This window comes from Felis catus, chromosome D1 (assembly GCF_018350175.1).
Source record: "Felis catus isolate Fca126 chromosome D1, F.catus_Fca126_mat1.0, whole genome shotgun sequence".
NCBI lineage: Eukaryota > Metazoa > Chordata > Mammalia > Carnivora > Felidae > Felis > Felis catus.
The window spans coordinates 99,968,046-99,985,609 of NC_058377.1; the positions used below are offsets into that span (position 1 = coordinate 99,968,046).

The following is a 17,564-nucleotide window of genomic DNA, read 5'->3' on the forward strand; positions in this document are numbered from 1 at the left end:
AAGTTTGTCCCCACTTCCTGCTCTAGCCCAATAAGACAACTAGCTAGCTTTTAGGCTAAAGCAATTAATTTAGGAAAGATGAAGAGGGGCTTTGTTGCCCTATGGGGAACAAATTGATGAAACTTGCCATCCTGGGTTATGGTTAATAACTTGAATGGGACTGAGATTCAAGCCGCTCTAGCAAGAGGTTTTGTGATATTTGACGCAAAATGAACTTTAGGGTTTGGGTCCCAGTCCCAAGCTAGTGTAATCCAATTTGCTGAGGTTTTAGTTGAGCAAATGTTTCATGATCCTGGGCATTGATAGTGGAGGGGAGCAAGATACATGCACAAATGCACATTTGAGCATTTTAGATTAGAGGTAACCCATGGTGATGTGTTCATGTCTTTTTTTCTTCAGTGCTGGGGTTGGAAGGACAGGTACGTTCATTGCCATCGATCGTCTTATCTACCAGATAGAGAATGAGAACACTGTGGATGTGTATGGGATTGTGTATGACCTTCGAATGCACAGGCCTTTAATGGTGCAAACAGAGGTGAGGCTGAGCTGTGTTTGGCAGTACGCTTTTTCAATCCTGTTTTCAAAAGGTTGCATCATGTCACATACTTGTGTTGAAACACTTCACCTTTCTAGGTCTTTCTGGTTCTGGGCTGTGAGGTAACACTGGACTTCTTTTAGATCCTTAACTGCGATTGAATTATCCGATATGGTGATACGGTGGTAGTGATACCAGCAATGGAACAGTACACACCAAGATCATACCTGGATTCCTTACCTTGCAGCCACTAACTCATCAAATAATCTTAGCAGTTCTCTGAACTTTGGCTTCCGGGTTGTAAACTCTTAAAACTGGTATCTTCATGCTTTGTTTCTGAGAAGGTCTGACCATCCTTAAAACAAGCTGATGAAACGGACTTCTCAAATGTTAGCAATGTGAATGAAATACGCGTAATGTTCATATAGCAGTGTATCCTCACCTAGCCCTGTGAATGTAAAAGAACATCAATTATCATAGTCCCCGGGGGATGGCTGGCCAGCTGGGAAACTTCATGCTTAGTATCTACAATGTCAGTTGGGTAAGACCCATTGGATTCGGCTTTCCCTGAAATGTTCCTGACAAACATTGTTTTCAAGTCATGTTCTTAGCAAATATATTGGGAAATCGCCTTCTTCAACGCTGTAGGAAGGAATGTGTCTTGACTGGGATGAGAGCAGAATACTAATTTTGTATCAGGCTGTCGCCCTGTACCAATTTAGAACTCCATGAATATGTGCTGTGTTTTTGAGTCTAGCAGGGAATGTTCTGGAGGCCTGGGTACATCGTGTGCTTTTGGGCGAGCAGCATGGTTGTGGAAGAAAGTGTAGAATTCACCCCCTGTGTTGGTCAGAAGAGATTTTTTTTTTTCCTGCTATAATTATGTAGAGTAGAACTCAGTCTTTCATCTCCTTTGAAGAAACACAGAAATCTTATACCTGCCCACAAATTCTTTTCTTGGTCCTTTTTTTTTGTAGTTTTAAGATAATGTAAACTTGTTCATATTAAGACATCTAACGAAACAGGATTATATAGAATGTATTTTTCTCTTTTACTTTTTCTTCCCTAGAGGTAGCCAGTGCTTACAGTTTGTGTATATCACTATAGGTTTCTTTATGTACATCTGTAGAAAAACACATGTACACACGCACACACACAGTACTTTTTTTTTTTTTTCTGTTATGGCTGGTGCTCTTTAAAAAAACTGAGTACAGATGACACACACACAATGTTACATTCGTTTCAGGTTCACAACAGAGTGATTCAACAAGTCTATATGTTCTGCTCATCATAAGTGTAACTACCATCTGTCACCACACAAGGTTATTACAGTACCATTGACTGTATTCCATATGCTGTGCCTTTCATCCCCGTGACTTAATTCATTCCATAACCAGAAGCCTGTTCCTCCTACTCCCCTTTTCCCATTTTGCCCATCTCCCCCCTCCCCTCCCCTCTAGTAACCACCAATTCTCTGTATTTATGGGTCTGTTTCTGCTTTTTTGTGTGATTGTTTTGAGTTTTAGAGTCTATGCATAAGTGAAAGCGTATGGTATTTGTCTTTCTCTGTCTGACTTATTTCACTCAGCATAATACCCTTTAGATCCATCCATGTTGTCACAAATGGCAAGATCTCATTCTTTATTATGGCTGAGTAATATTCCACTGCATATTTATACCACGTCTTTATTTATCATCTATTGATGGCTGCTTGGGTTGCTTTCCTATCTTGGCTACTGTAAAAAATACTGCAACAAACATAGGGGTTCACATATCTTTTTCAATTAGTGTTTTGTTTTCTTTGGGTAAATACCCAGTAGTGGACTTACTGGATCACAATTGTATTTCTGTTTTTAATTTTTTGAGGAACTTTCATATTGTTTTCCATAGTGGCTGTACCAATTTACATTCTCACCAATAGTGCACAAGGGTCCCCTTTTCTCCACATCCTCTCCAATCCTTGTTGTTTTTTGTCTTTTTGATACTAGCCCTTCTGACAGGTGTGAGGTAATATCTCACGGTGGTTTTGATTTGCATTTCCCTGATGATGAGTGATGTTGAGCATCTTTTCGTGTGTCTGTGGACCATCTATATGTCTTCTTTGGAGAAGTGTCTATTAAGTTCCTCTGCCCGTTTTCTAATCAGATTGTTTTTTGGCTGTCGAGTTGTGTAGGTTTTTTTTGTATATCTTGGATATTGACACATGGAATATTTTTTTTTCATTGGATTTTATGTTATATCTAATTCTGCCCTGTGATTTTTTTTTTTCTCTTATAGCACCCTGGATATCTTTCAGCATATACCTTTTTCCTCTTCCTTTTTTAATGGCTACCTGCATATTCTGACGAGCTTGCCAGAGGGTGGTCCCCACCCAACTCTACCCAGATTATCCCCCTTAACCTGTCCCCTCTGTTGAGAATCACAATTGACTCCTTACACCGCCCATGCTCACTAACCAAGAAAATCTTGTTGGCTTTGTTCATTGTGGGGCCGATGGGTTTGGGGGAGTGGTGGTCATCTGAAAGTAACCTTGGGTGCTAATCTCTGGGACCTCTGCTCATTTGCTTTCTCTTTTTACTTTTCTAACAGGACCAGTATGTTTTCCTCAACCAGTGTGTTTTGGATATCATCAGATCCCAGAAGGACTCAAAAGTAGATCTTATCTACCAGAACACAACTGCAATGACAATCTATGAAAACCTTGCACCAGTGACTGCGTTTGGAAAGACAAATGGTTACATCGCCTAGTTCCAAAGTAAAACCTTTCTGGAGTGAACCGGACCGTCACACCCACAGCGAAGGAAAATGCCCCGATGTCGACATGTTTTTATATGTCTAATATCTTATTCTTTGTTCTGTTTTGTTAGAACTAATTTGAGGGTGTGAAGCTGCACATGTAGAACATGACAAATGAGAAGTTGGGGCTGTCAGGGGCTGTGGATGGGTGTTGAGTTAATCAACTACATTCCTGAATACCAATGGGATGAGTTCACTTTTTTTTTTTTTCCTTGAGAATTATGGAACACCAGGAAAAGTGAGCTATGATTTTTTTTTTCTTTTTCAAAACAGATTCTTTTTAAAAAAGACTATTTTATATGATTCACATGCTAAAGCCAGGATTGTGTTGGGTTGAATATATTTTAAGTATCAGAGATCTATTTTTACCTACTGTATCTTGGAATCTAGCTGATGGAAAATACGTGATTGTGGATGATTATCATGTCGGGAGGGGTACGTGGTACCTCTTCTGCCTGGGTTTTCTATTTGAACATGTGCCTTTTCTGAATTATGCTTCCACAGGCAAAACTCAGTAGATATCTCTATTTTTGTATTGAATCTCATAATTGGAATATAAGGAATATTTAAACAGTAGTTTAGTATCTGAGGTTCAGCCTTCTCGGTAACATTCCTGTTCTCATTTGACTAGAGGAGGCCTCCCCGTCCCCCATGTTTCGTGCTCTATTCTTTTTTTCCCCTTTCTCTCCCGGTTTTCCCCAAAGACATTTCTGTTGGCCACATTTTCAGCCCATTGGTTGAGTGAGAGTGGAAACCAAGTATCACCTTGAGAATTTCTGGGGGTGGGGGAAAGCAGAGGAACCCTACAGTGATAAAATCTCCTTCTCTTGTCCCTGTTTCATCCTTTTTTCTCATTTCTGTATTTGGTAAGAAGGATTATTTAAAGGTGCAATATGTGACTTAGTGATTCATGATGCTCTAGGTTTTTAGTAACGTTTTACTCAGGTTGGCATTTTATGTGCGTCTGTGTGTCCGTGTCTGTGTGTCTGTGTGTGTGTGTTTAAAAGCGTGGCAATCTGTGAACACTTCAGCGTGAAAACAGTGTCTGATTAATCCCTCCTCCCTCAAAGTCCACTGGCTTTAGTCTATCTGCAGTGACACATATCGGTATCTACTGTATATATATATACTAAACTCTTAAAACAGTCATTCCTTTGAATTGAGGTGTACAGAGTTTGAATTTGTATCAAAGATGTAATTATTTTTAAAACCTCTTTTCACTATACTGCTGCTGTAATTACTTTTGATTTTTTTAATGTAGATTAATTTTTTTTTGTTTTTTTTTTGCTTCAGGTGTGTATCCACCAAGAATTTCAGAATTTATGAGGATTTATTTTATTGGTACATAATCTGTAAACTTCTCAAGGCATTAACATGAAAGGGTTTGTTTCTTTTTATTTTATATTGTGGCTCAGGTTATATTTTGAAGAGGTTTTGAATTTATCCTCCTATAGGCAATGAAGTAGAGAAGGTCTTATGAAGGAATTACCAAGTCCCCGGATTCCTGTGGCCGTTTTCCACAGTAATAAATCCTGCTGTAAATTCAGGACAACTGTGTCCTAGTGAAAATGGGAGCGGGGTCTTCTCCGGGTGCCCCGGTCACTCTTGACCTGGGGGAGCCCGTCTCCCGACGCTGCCGTGTTCCTCAACTTGCTAGCACCTTGAGAACTGACTGGACATGCTAGTGGGTTATGGAGGGTGAACCACAACGTACTGAAAGCCCTTGATTCGGTTCAGAGTCTTAGCGCTTGTACGTCTTTTGTCCCCCTTTTCCCTTTGAGGTACTAAAAGGATTAAAAGGAGAGGAGGTGGTCGTGTCAGTGTCTGGGGAGGACTTACTTCCCACACAGAAATTGCACTTTTCGCCGAATCCTTTGCTCTCTCTTGTGGCAAGCAGTTCATTCAGCATCAGGCCCTGCGAGGAATGGGTTGTACGGGCCCGGTTGGGCCATCTTGACTCCCCTTCAGAGGGGCCTTCGGCTCTTTAGGCCTGCATCAGGGAAGCCACGCCGTCCCGGGCTGTTGAGTGAGGCTGGCTTTGGGCAGATTGCTTCCAAACCTTCACACTGGTCTGCCCCTCCACGCGTGCAGCTCTCAGAGTTCCGTGATGGCATTCGGAGGTCCCTGCCCGGGGCCGCAGTTCTGTGGGTCATGCCCCTCTCCACTTTACTTGTCAGGAAGCCACTGGAATGGGGGTGTAGAAGTCACTTCTGACAAAGATGCTCTGCCCGGCCCTGCCTACATTCCCTGCCACAGAGAAATCGGAGGGAAGGACTTGGCTCCAAAAATTCCTTTAGAAGGCTAAAGCAACAATAATTGTAAACATATTGTGTAAAATCACACAAAACCCCAGAAACTCTCCTTCCTTCCGCCTGGTATGGGTTTGGGAAATGGGCAGGAGCCCCAGCTAAGCCACTCTCAGATGTCATTCCCAGTCCTGGGAGGAAGGCTCGTGGTAGAGAGGTCTGGATTCCACATGGCAGGTCATGTGAAGGTCACGATGCTTCTCTGCATCCTGAAGAGGGCTGGGTTTGGGGACCGGTGGGGGTGGTGAGGGTATTTATAGCACAGTGATTGAAAAGGGAAGATAATTGTGTAAATATAAAGGACACACGGGCTGGGGATTGGCCATAGAAAAGAGAAGGTGCTTTCGAGTTCCTGCCCCAAAGCCTCCCAGGAACGATGAACTAAAATCTGAGGAGTCCAGCGGAATCGCGGAGATGGTGTGATCACCCCTGCTTTCCTATTTGCCGGTTGCACACAGAAAAATGGCCAGGGTGGGATTAGTTATCAGTGAAAGGCCTGAAGGTTGGTGGTCAGTTGGTCTGGGGGATTTGGGGCATCGGTACCTTCTCCCAAGAGTGAGGACGTTTGCCTCCAAAGGTAAACCTAGTGACGTTTGGCACCGGTGGGAAATGACATTTGGGAGTCTGTTCCCTGTGGGCACCTAGTGACCTCCGGTGGACTTTGGCAGATTTGACTGCACTGGAGTAGGGCTTCGTCGAGCTGAGGCTCGTTGGGGGTGGGGGCCACCTTTGCATCTGATTCATGTTTGCTTTTCATCAGAGATGAAAAAGGCTGGTTTTCTTTTGCAGTGCTGGGTTGCACTTACTGTGCTAAACAAGGCTTGGTGACTATGTTGGTTTGCCTCAAAAGTCCAAGTTCTGCGTTTTCAGACTGTATAGCAGCCAAGTGTTCGACATACTGTAGCATTTTTCCCTCGGGGGCACGTATGAACAGGATGTGTTGATATGGACTCTAAAACTGTAATTTTCTTGTAACTATTTTGGAATGATGCATATTTCTAATGTTTGTTATACTTGTACAGAGTATTGCTGTTGGTTGCTTTTTTTTTTTTTTTTTAAGGAAAAAATGGCCTGAAAAAAAAATTTTTTTAAAAGACTCACAAATACCAAATATAAAAAGTGTCAACACATGGTGCCTTTTGTTTCTTTTTTGTCCCACTTTTTACTTTAGGTCCCCACCATTTCGTTTCCTGAGCAGTGTATGGGCCTGTGTTTAATTGGGGCGTTCTTAACAAAAACATGTGTCCCTTTTGGATTTTGTACACTGTGTTAGTTTGCTGGGGCCACAACAAAGTGCCACAGGCCAGGAAGCTTAAACAACAGGAATTTAATCTCTCTCAGTTCCGGAGGCCAGAAGTCCAAGATCAAGGCGCTGGCAGGTTGGTTTCCTCGGAAGCTTCTCTCTTTGATGCAGATGGCCGCCATCTTCCCTGTGTCTTCACTTGGTCTTCCCTCTGTGTCTGTCTGTGACCTGATCTCCCCTTTTTATCAGGAAACCAGTCATAAAGGATTAAGGCCCACCCTAACGACTTAAATTTTACCATCATCACCTCTTTAAAGACAGTACCTCCAAATACATTCCGAGGTACTGGGGTTAGGACTTTAAGCTATGAATTTGGGGAGACATAATCCAGCCCAAAACACACATCCAGGGAGACTAAGTGAAGAGGAGACTTGGAAGAAGAAGTGAATGTGCATCTGAGATGTGGCTGCGTGTGCTTTCACAGGGTCAGACACATGGGTCTACAGATGGACAGACACTCCATTTGTGCCATTTGGTCTCAGCACACATACCTTAGGCAAGTCCCCAGGATTTTCAGAGGTTTGTTTTTTTTTTTTTTTTTTTTTTCCAGTGATGGATTTGGGGAATCCCAGAATTTCTGGGACACTGTAGCAATCTGGACAGTTTTTGAGCGCCAACTATGCACCAGCCACTATCCCTTAGTGCCTGTGATGCACCAGCCACTCTGCCTCTGTGGCTGGTAAAGCAAAATACCGGGTTCAACCACAAACAAAAAGGACAAAAACCTTTGCCCTCATGGAGCAAAAACAGAGGGGGAAACAGATCCCCCTCTTTTATGTGAATTATTTTATGTAAATAAAAGCTTTAGTATGTTGGGTCATGCAGGTGTAAGGAAAACCAGCATTTCACCCTCGGAGGCACGAACTCGTGGCTGTCACACGGCAGGCGGTGCGCACCCCCATGCCAACGAGAGAAAGCTTTCCGGCGCGTGCTCGGCGCGTGCTCGGCGCGCATGCCTGCTTGCGGGGAGACTAGAGGCCGTTCCCAGAGCCGCGGTGCACACGCCGCAGGCCGGCCAGGGAACGAAGATGTATACAGCAGAGGTCCTCGCGTAAGAAGCCGCCCCAGGTGCCTCAAACCCAAAAGGAATGCATGAGGTACCAGGGGAAGTTTAAAGGCACAGGTAACCGGAATCCGGAATTACGGGTGGTGGTTTTTGAGCCGAGTCTTAAGCGGACTGTTCGCAGGAGGAGAAGGGGGGGCGGTTGGGGGCGTGAAAGCCCAGGCCTTGCGCCGGCGGGGACCCTGCGCGTGTCGGGGAGGCCGGAGTGGGAGCACCGGAGGGTGAGCGCGCGGGCGGCGGACGAGTCTGGAAGGGAAGAAGCTCCGGGACTGTGTGTGGTCGCCTGAAGCAGTCTCACGCCTGACACTCTTCTCCAGGTGTGCGTGTACATGATACGTAAGTAACCGCGTGCACACACACACACACACACACACACACACACACACACACTTTACCTTCACTATTTTCTCTGGATGGAAGCTGCATGGTGGTCACGTGGTGTCACACGGGCTGGAAGGAAGGGCTCCTACCAGACGCTGGGCTGGTGGAGGGGAATGGATCCCTGTTAATGGGAGCCAGGGGTAGAATTTACCACACAGAACAGGGCGCGTACAGCCCTTCCAGTGGGGAGACAGGGTTCCCCGCCGCCAGGCCCCACTAGGTCCTCCGCAGTGGTTGGGGGTTCCTCCAGGTTCCTCCAGGACCTTGCTCATAGCTGGCTCCTGCTGTCTTTCCCTCCTAACCCCCCCCCCCCCCCCCATCCTCCTTGCCTCTCCCAACCATCTGGAGACTGCGGCTACATGCTGGCCTGCTTGCCAAGTGCAAAATAACTGGTAACAGTTCTAGCACATGCCTGAGCTGTTGACTGTGAAATGCTGTGTTGAAGGAAGGTCAGTTTTCCAGGAAGGCTACTTACTGCTGGTATGTCCAGGTCTGCCTGAGGCCACGACTGTAATGACTTTTCTCCTTAGGCAAGAAAGCACAGATCTGGAGCATATTACCGTTTAATTATTCCTGGTTGAGGATAGAAAGTATTTTGCTTTACAAGCGATGCTTCCTGATGGATGTATGGTGGTAGACAGGTCCGCGTTTGGAGGCCTGAGCTTTTGTTCTTCCCCTGCCCGAATGGACGGAGTGGAAATCACAAACTTTCCTGCTTTTGATAAGCGTTAGGTGGCCGAAAGCTGAAGTTCTCCCCGAGTGTCAGGAGTGGAGTCTGTGGGCCTTGTTGAATACACAACCCTTGTGCCTAAGCAGAGGTGGGTGTGGGTTGATGTCTTGTTGAAGCTGGGGAAGTTTAAAGACCCCAGCCCCTACGAGGGCATCTTCCCAAGGGTGTTTTGAGCCCCGATGTCATCTGGCCATCACACCTTCAACTGGGAAGTTTCTGGGCTTACTTACCCTCATGTCTCAGACTCTGCCTCTCAGCAAAGAGGAGGCTTGAAGGTAAGTTCAGAAAGAATAGAGATGACGGTTCAGATTTTTGCAAATACGAATGTGGTTAAAATTTTGATGCTGTAACACTCAGCATATTGCCTGGGATGCATGAAACGTCCAGTAGATGGTAGCTATTCATTTATCAACTTAAATTTTATTGATCATCTATGGGCTGGCAGTGGGCCCTGGGTATGTACAGTTGAGAACAAAGCAGGCGTGATCGCTGCCCCTGTAGAATTTTAGGGCCTACTGAAGAGTCAGGAAGTTTAAAAGGGATTAAACCTACCCGCTGACACATTGCAGCTAGACTGAGAAAGGATTGGAAGGGAGTGGCAGAGTGTGCCAAGGCCCTGAGGCAGGAATGAATTTGGCACTTTGAAGAGGGATCCAGGAGACTGCAGTCTCTGGAGCTTAGCTGAGAGGGGACCTAAGAGCACAATATGAAGCCAGAGAGGTAGGCGGGTGATCGGGTCCGACTTCGTGGAGGATGACGATGGGCTAGTACCTTCCCCCTCCCTTGTCTCTGAATCAGCATGAGGTCAGGCGATTTGTTTTGGTCCGTCAATGTGAGCAGAAGTGACTGTACTGGTCCCGAGCCTAGATCATAAGACACTTCGGTTGATTTTGTTCACCCTCTTGTGGTTCAACCATTGCTATGAAAAATACCCCCACTGGGCAGCTGCTGCCCTGTGAACCTGAGCCCTGGAATGAACACTTGAGTAGCAGAGTTGCCCCACCCAAGCCCAGCTGAGCTGGGCTGTGCCTTGGAACAGAGCCACCTGGGTCCAGCCCTGCCTAGTTAGCTGGTCCCTGGCTGACCTACGATTCCATGAGAATGATTTACTCCAGGAGAATCTATGACTTTGGGATCTCTTATTATGTTGCATTTTTGTGGCAATAACTAAAACAGCCTCACAGCTAGTATTTGGTGGAGCTGGGATTTGAATCAACTCCGAGGCTTGGTTCTTAGTCATCTCTTTCAAGAGTAGATTTCATTTAAAATAGTCTTTTTTTTTTTTTTTAAGTTTCAATTTTAATTCCAGTTAGTTAGCATGCAGTGTTATATTAGTTTCAGGTGTACAATATAGTAATTCAACAGTTACATGCATCACCCTGTGCTCATCACAAGTGCCCTTCTTAATACCCATCACCTTAAAATGGTCCATTTCTTAACCAGGCATTTATAAACAGAACCCGGAGGTATCTATCAGCCTAAATTTTTTACTTTCTCTCAATGACTACCCAATTAGTTAAAACCTAATTTTTTTTCTCCTTGATGAAAAAAAGTAGCTACAACAGAGTTTTAAATATATTTGTCAAGTTTTACAAAGTTCTTTAAAATGAGCGTGAACCTGAGGCCGGTTTTGAGCCCCTCTTGCTGCTAGCAGTTTGTTAAAAAACGTTAAGTTTTTGGACGTTAGGTTCTGAGCAGTAAAGCTGGAGGAAACAAGGGAGCACCTTCGTGCTTCTGGCTGAGTGTTGCCCTGCCAGGGAGCAGGGCTGGTTGACATCTGCGGAGCAGAAGGAGGAGGCAAGTTTAGTCCCTGGTCTCAAAAATTCTGACAGCTCATCCATCCCTTCCGGGGTTCCACAGCTCCTTTCTGGAGCTGGATGTCGATCTCTGGGACTTCTGAGGAAAATCATCCTAGTCACTTTCCTGAAGGCAGGTAAATCCTTGGACCCCAAAACGGAGAAGCGTTGGCTGGGGCAGCCATTTCGGATGTGGCCACTAGATGGCGCCAGAGGACTGGGCGGAGGAAGCCATTCTTGGTTCAACTTGGGAGGGCGATGGAAGAAAATAGGATCCTTAAAGTAACTAGAAGGCAGAGAGGGGATGCCTAAAAATCAACAGGGTTGAGGAAGTGCCCTTGCCAGCACTCTGCAGCTTTCCCCCTTATAATTTAGTATACAAAAAATTTAGATAAAAAGAAGGGGGAAAACCCCGTGTGGCCTCCAAGCAACAAGATGGCCTCCAATGATACTTACTCTCTGGTCCTCATAGCCAGGTGGTCCCCTTGGGCCTTGTACCAGGGTTGGTCTGTGTGACCAGCAGAATGTAGCAGAAGTGATGGTGTGTTGCTTCTGAGATTAGGTCGTAAACATCTCAGATGTTTAGGTTGTAAACATCTCTGCAGCTCACTCTCGCGAGCAACCCAGGGAGCGGCCCACGTGGCGAGGAACTGAACCTCTTGCCGGCAGCCAGGTGGTCTTGGAAGTAGAGTCTCCAACTCCAGTCAGGCCTTCAGATGATTGCAGCCCCGGCTTACAGGCTGACTGTAGCCTCCTGGGAGACCTTGAGCCAGACCTGCCAGCTAAGCCACTCCAAGATTCCTGATCCTCAGAAACTGCTTTGGAGTCAGACGGACCCGATTTGCCTGCGGTTCTATACACAAGTCACTTCGCTTCTTGGAACCTCTAGGTCTTTGTGAGAATAATAGCATTTACTGATAATGCGTGGAACATACTAGCGTTTACTCATAGCTTTAAATGAGATAATTTGTACAAAACTCAAGTTTAACTGCTAGCTGCTTTTCTGTATAGGCAGAGGCAGGAAGTTTCCTTGGAGTAGATGTCTTTGTTCTGAGAAGTTAATTGAGCGCCCTGCTTAGTTATGCAGATATAGTAAGTGTAGGAACCTTTTGTTACGATGTCTTTCCTGAGGCGGAGCACAAAGTACCTCTCCCCTTGGTATGCACAATTTTGCATACAGAGCAAGGGGCTTTCTGGGAGGGAAGGACTGAAGCCCCTAACTTTTGGTCTCTGAGATTTGCAATTAAGGAAACCTGCTTTGGTGGTTCCTGGTAACATTGACCATGATCCATCAACATGAATGAATATTAAAAGCTGCAAGAGGGAGCCCTCCATGAAGGAAAGAGGGGCCAGTGTTGGTGATGTAGGTTCAGCACCAGGGTTTGTGTGGGGGCTTGATTTGTACAGCATGTGCTGGCTGTACCAGCCATACTGGACCCCATGACCTTGGGACTCAAGTATGGAGTCTGACCCTGCCATGGTGAGGTCTAGACCTGGGCGGTAGACCCACATCCATCAGATGACCCAGGACCAATTACACGGCAATGACCAAAGACAGTGCCTGGTCAGATTTTTAATTCCTCTCTTCCTACATGGCCTTTGGCAGCAGCAGTCCTTTGGGTTGAGAATTCCTCAGTTCTTGGACAATTTGGGATGGAGAAGGGGTCCAGCATTATGTGGGGGAGATAGTGGACTTCTGTTAATAAGGCAAGTGTGGCCTTGAGCTATTAGTTGTGTAGATAAAAAATGTGATTTCATTTGTATTTTCCAGATGGTGAGCTAGAGTGTATGACTTGGGTAAACTAACTGCTGTTATAACCAACAAGTCCCAGAATCTCAATGGCTTAATAACCATGTCACAATTTAAAGTAGCTGGCACCATTCAAGGACCCAGGCTGGTATAGGTTCCATTCCATCTCACCCAAACCTATGAAGGTCATTCAGAGTGTTAACTTTCTAGCTGGCAGGTGAGGAAGAGAACGTGGAAAACAGTGTGTGGGAGGTTTTTTTTTTTTTTTTTTAATATTTTTTTCCTAATGTTTATTTATTTTTGAGAGAGGAGACAGAGTGCAAGTAGGGGAAGGTCAGAGAGAGACGGAGACACAGAATCTGAAGCCGGCTCCAGGCTTCAAGCAGTCAGCAAAAGCCTGACATGGGGCTTGAACTCACAAACCGTGAGATCATGACCTGAGCTGAAGTCAGAGGTTCAACCAACTGAGCCGCCCAGGCGCCCTTGGGAGGTTTCTATGGGTCAAGGTCAGAAATGACATATATCGTTTTCAGCCACATTCCATTGACAGGGAAACAGCGTTTAGCTGGGTACCCAGGAAGCAGAGGAGAACTGAGGGTGTTGGTGAGTGCTGGTGTTCTGTGCCATATTGGGCAAGCCATAGATACAGTGCTTAGCATAGTGCCTGGCGCCTAGCAGGGATTCCGTAAGTGGTGGCATCTTCCCTCTTTCCAGAGACACCTGTGTGGGGAAGGAGTAGATGGGAAAGAAATGGCCTCTGTGCTTCTGCTTGGGCATGGTGACCCAACTGCTTCTAAATGTCTTGTTTTGTGGCTCTAACAGGGGGACTGGGGCGTGCTGAGTCCTGGTTTGGGTGTACAGTGTGGTTATAGGAGGAGTCTGGTTCCTCCGTGTCCTCGTGGCCTCCAATCATGCCTTTAATTACTTACCTGTAGCTCCTGGGGATCTCAAGGAGGTCAGAGAATTCCCAGCTCTGAAATCCCCCCAAGGGATGACATTAATTTGCTTCTTTGCAAACTTTTCCTAACTCTTTGCCTCAGCTCCTTGGAGTATAATTAGTTGCCGAAGACTGTCATCATGCCACAAAGCTGGGTGCGGGCCACAGAAGATAGAGCATAGATCTCACAGAACAGGGAACTAATTGGCTCTTTTCCTTCCCTTGATGATGATTGTAGCAGCAGAGAACTTTTTCTGCTAAATAAGAAGAGGCCGGATATCTGAGTTGTGGAGAGTTAATGGAAACAATTGAGAATACATGGATTTGAACAACAAGCTAGTATTATTTTTTTTACATCTATAGTATCATGTTTGCACAATGGTTTTTAATGTGCTTTTTTTTTTCTTTAATGCTTGATATATTTTGAAGCTCTTTTAATAGCAGTATACATAGTCTGTATCTATTAGTCACCTTGGGCTGCCATAACAAATACCATACTGAGTGGTTTAAACAACATGCATTTATTTTTCATAGGTCTGCAGACCAGAAGTACAAGATCAGGGTGCTGGTGGGGTTGGTTCCCTGGTGAGGGTTCTCTTCCTGGCTTGCAGAATTGCTTTCTAGCTGTGTCTTCACAAGGCCCCGGGGCGGGGGGGGGGGGGGGGGGGGGTTGGGGGGTGGGGATGGAGGGGGACCCAGTGCCTTCTCTCTCTTCCTCTTCTTAGAAGCTGCTAATCCTGTCAAGAGGATCCTACCCTCATGATCTCATCTAACCCTAATTACCTTCCAGGGGCCCCATCTCCAAATACCATCACGGTCACGATGAAGATTAGGGCTTCAACATATGAATTTCTGGGAGACAGTTCTGTCCATAGCACCATTCATTTTTTTTTTTTAATTTCTTTAAATTATTTTTAAATTTCAGCTTTATTGAGGTATAATTGACAAATAAAATTGTAGGATATTTAAAGTGTACATTATGGTGATTTGATATACATATACATGTACATTTTGAAAGGATTCCCCCATGTAGTTAATTGATAAATCCATCATCTCACACAGTTATCTTTTTTGGTTGTGTGTGTGTGAGAGCATTCAAGTTTTACTCTCAGCAAATTTCACTTACACTAAACAATGTTACCAAATTCAGTCACCATGATTTACCTGAGAACCCCAGACCTTATTCTTCTTACCTTCTTATAGGTGAAAGTTTGTTTCCTTTTATCAACCTCTCCATAACCCCTCCTTCCCCTTGACCAGTCTCTGGTAACCACCTCCTACTGTTTCCAGGTTTCTACTGTTTCCATGAATTTGACTTAATTTTTTTTTCTTTTCTTTTCTTTTTTTTTTTTTTTTGGTTCCACATATAAGTGATACTATGCAGTATTTGTCTGACTCATCTCATTTGGCATAATACCTCAAGGCCCACCCATGTTGTTGCAAATGGCAGGATTCCGTTCCTTTTTATGACTTAATATTCCATTGTATATTTGTGTACCCCATCTTCTTTATCCATTCAACTGTGGATGGATGCTTAGGTTATTTCTTTGTTGGGAGAGGTTTTTTTTTGTTTTTTTTTTTTTTGTTTTTGAGAGAGAGGGTACAAGTGAGCAAGGGCAGAGACAGAGGGAGAGAGAATCCCATGAGAGGCAGAGAGAGAGAGAGGGAGGGAGAAAACTGGGGCTCACCCAAAGTGGGGCTTGTGCTCACCTGAAGTGGGGCTTGAGCTCACCCGATGCAGGACTTGAACTCTTGGATTGTGAGATCATGACCTGAGCTGAGGTCAGATGTTTAACCAACTGAGCCACCCAGGCACCCCTTTTTTATTTTTTATTATTCTTTTATTAGAAAGAGCGAGTGAGCAGGGGAGAGGGGCAGAGAGATTGTGAGAGAGAATCCCAAGCAGGCTACATGCCAGGCATGGAGTCTGACCAGGGGCTCGATCCCATGACCCTGGGATTATGACCTGAGCCAAAATCCAGAGCCCGACACTCAACTGACCGAGCTACCCAGGTGCCCCTGTTGGGAGGTTTTTGATTACTGATTCAATCTCCTTATTAGTAATTGGTGTGTTCAGATTTTCTATTTCTTTATGTATTGGAAGGTTGGAAGGTTGTATGTTTCTAGGAATTTATCCATTACTTTTAGATTGTCCAATTTGTTGGCATGTAATTGTTCATAGTACTCTCATCATCTTTTGTATTTGTGTGATATCATTTGCAATTTCTAATTTTTTATTTGAGTCCCATCTTTTATTTTATTTCGTAAGTCTTGCTGAAGCCTTATGACTTACTTTTTTTTTTTTTTCAGAAAACTACTTCTTAATTTCATTGATCTTTCCAATTGTTTTTTAGGTATCTATTTCATTTGTTTCTGCTCTGATCTTTGTTGCTTCCTTCCTTCTACTGATTTGGGGTGTTGTTTCTTCTTTCTAGTTTTTTGAGATATAAAGTTAGGTTGAGATTGTTCTGTTTTCTTAAGTAGATATTTATTGCTATAAACGTCTCTCAGAACTGTTTTTGCTGCATCCCATAAGTTTTGGTATGTTGTGTTTCTGTTTTATCGACTCAAGGTATTTTTAAAATTTCTCTTTTAATTTCTTTTTTGACCCATGGGTTATTCAGTAGCATATTGTTTGATCTCTGTGTATTTATGAATTTTTCAGTTCTCTTCTTGTAATTGATTTTTATTTTTTCTTTTATTTTATATAATTTTTAAGTTTATTTATTATAAACTTATAATAATAAATTAATTATTCTCTGAAGGGCAGAGAGAGAAAGAGAGAGAATCCCAAGCAAGCTCTGTGCTGACATCATGGAGCCTGATGCAGGGCTAGATCTCATGATTGATTATGAGCCAAAATCAAGAGTCGGACACTTAACTGATTGAGCCACCCAGGTGCCCCTTGTAATTGATTTTTAGTTTCATACCATTGTGGTTGGAAAGATGCTTGATATGATTTCAGTATTCTTAAATTTATTACAACTTGTTTTGTGGTCTCACATGTGATCTCTCCTAGGGAAAGTTTTATGTGTCCATGAGAAGCATGTGTATTCTTTTGCTTTGGGATGGAATGTTCTGTAAATGTTACATCCATTTGGTCTAACATGTAGTTTAACTCCAATGTTTCCTAGTTGATTTTCTGTCTGGATGATCTATCTATTGATGAAAGTGGGGTGTTGAAGTCCTCTACTATTATTTTATTGCCATCTCTTTCTCCTTTCAGGTCTTTTAATATTTGCTTTATGTATTTAGGTCTTCCTATGTTGGATACATAGATATTTACAAATGTTATATCTTTTTGTTGCAATGACTCCTTTATCATTATATAATGACCTTCTTTGTCTTTTATTATAGTCTTGGGCTTAAAGTCTGTTTTACTTAATATAAGTATAGCTACTCTTGTTTTCTTTTGGTTTCCATTTGCATGGAATATTTTTTTTCATTCCTTCACTTTCAATGTGTGTATCATTAAGCTGAAGGGAGAATTTTGTAAGCAGCTTATAGTTGGGTGTTGTTTTTTAATCCATTCCGCCACTCTGTATCTTTGATTGGGTAACTTAGTCCATTTACATTTAGAGTAATTATTGTTAGGTATGGACTAACTACTGCCATTAATTGTTTTTTGGCTCTTTGTAATTCTTTTCTTCCTTTCTTCTTGTCTTGCTCCCTTGTGATGATTTTCTGTAGTGATGTTCCTTTCTCTTTTGTGTATTCACTACAGGTTTTTGCTTTCTGGTTACCATGAAGTTTACATAAAATATCTTGTGTTTATAATAGTCTATTTTAAGCTCATAACGACTTAAGTTCAATTATATACTAAAGCTACATTTTTACTCCTCCCCTCATTTTATGTTTTTGGTGTCACAATTACCTGTGTATCCATTAACAAATTATTGGGGTTATGGTTATTTTTAGTACTTCTGTCTTTTACCTTTATACTAGAGTTGTAAGTGATTTATTACCT

The 17,564-nt window shown here is 43.6% G+C and overlaps 2 protein-coding genes and 1 long non-coding RNA gene across 6 annotated transcripts in view; 2 read left to right on the forward strand and 1 right to left on the reverse strand.

The window, feature by feature from the left end:
* The window catches only part of PTPRJ (protein tyrosine phosphatase receptor type J), a 53,472-nt gene extending 46,741 nt beyond the window's left edge, over positions 1–6,731 (forward strand). Inside the window, exons 22-23 of the mRNA XM_045039285.1 lie at positions 400–535; positions 3,125–6,731. Coding sequence (XP_044895220.1) covers positions 400–535; positions 3,125–3,283 — 295 coding nt within the window. The 3' untranslated portion in view covers positions 3,284–6,731. The remainder of the gene's footprint in view (positions 1–399; positions 536–3,124) is intronic.
* Positions 6,732–7,490: 759 nt separating this feature from the next.
* Positions 7,491–17,564, forward strand: part of LOC111556538 (olfactory receptor 4B1-like) — a 56,126-nt gene continuing 46,052 nt past the window's right edge. For all 3 annotated transcript variants that reach the window (XM_045039288.1, XM_045039287.1, XM_045039289.1), the window contains exon 1: positions 7,491–8,063. The gene's annotated coding sequence lies outside the window, so the exon portion shown is untranslated. The remainder of the gene's footprint in view (positions 8,064–17,564) is intronic.
* On the reverse strand, positions 10,664–15,026 carry LOC123380602. Of its 2 annotated transcripts, none has more exons than XR_006586618.1 (4): positions 14,791–15,026; positions 13,590–13,854; positions 11,367–11,801; positions 10,664–11,156 (listed from the first exon to the last, which is right to left on the reverse strand). It is a non-coding gene; the product is annotated as an uncharacterized LOC123380602 (long non-coding RNA). The 2 variants fall into 2 exon arrangements; XR_006586619.1 differs by having other exon boundaries at positions 13,590–13,877.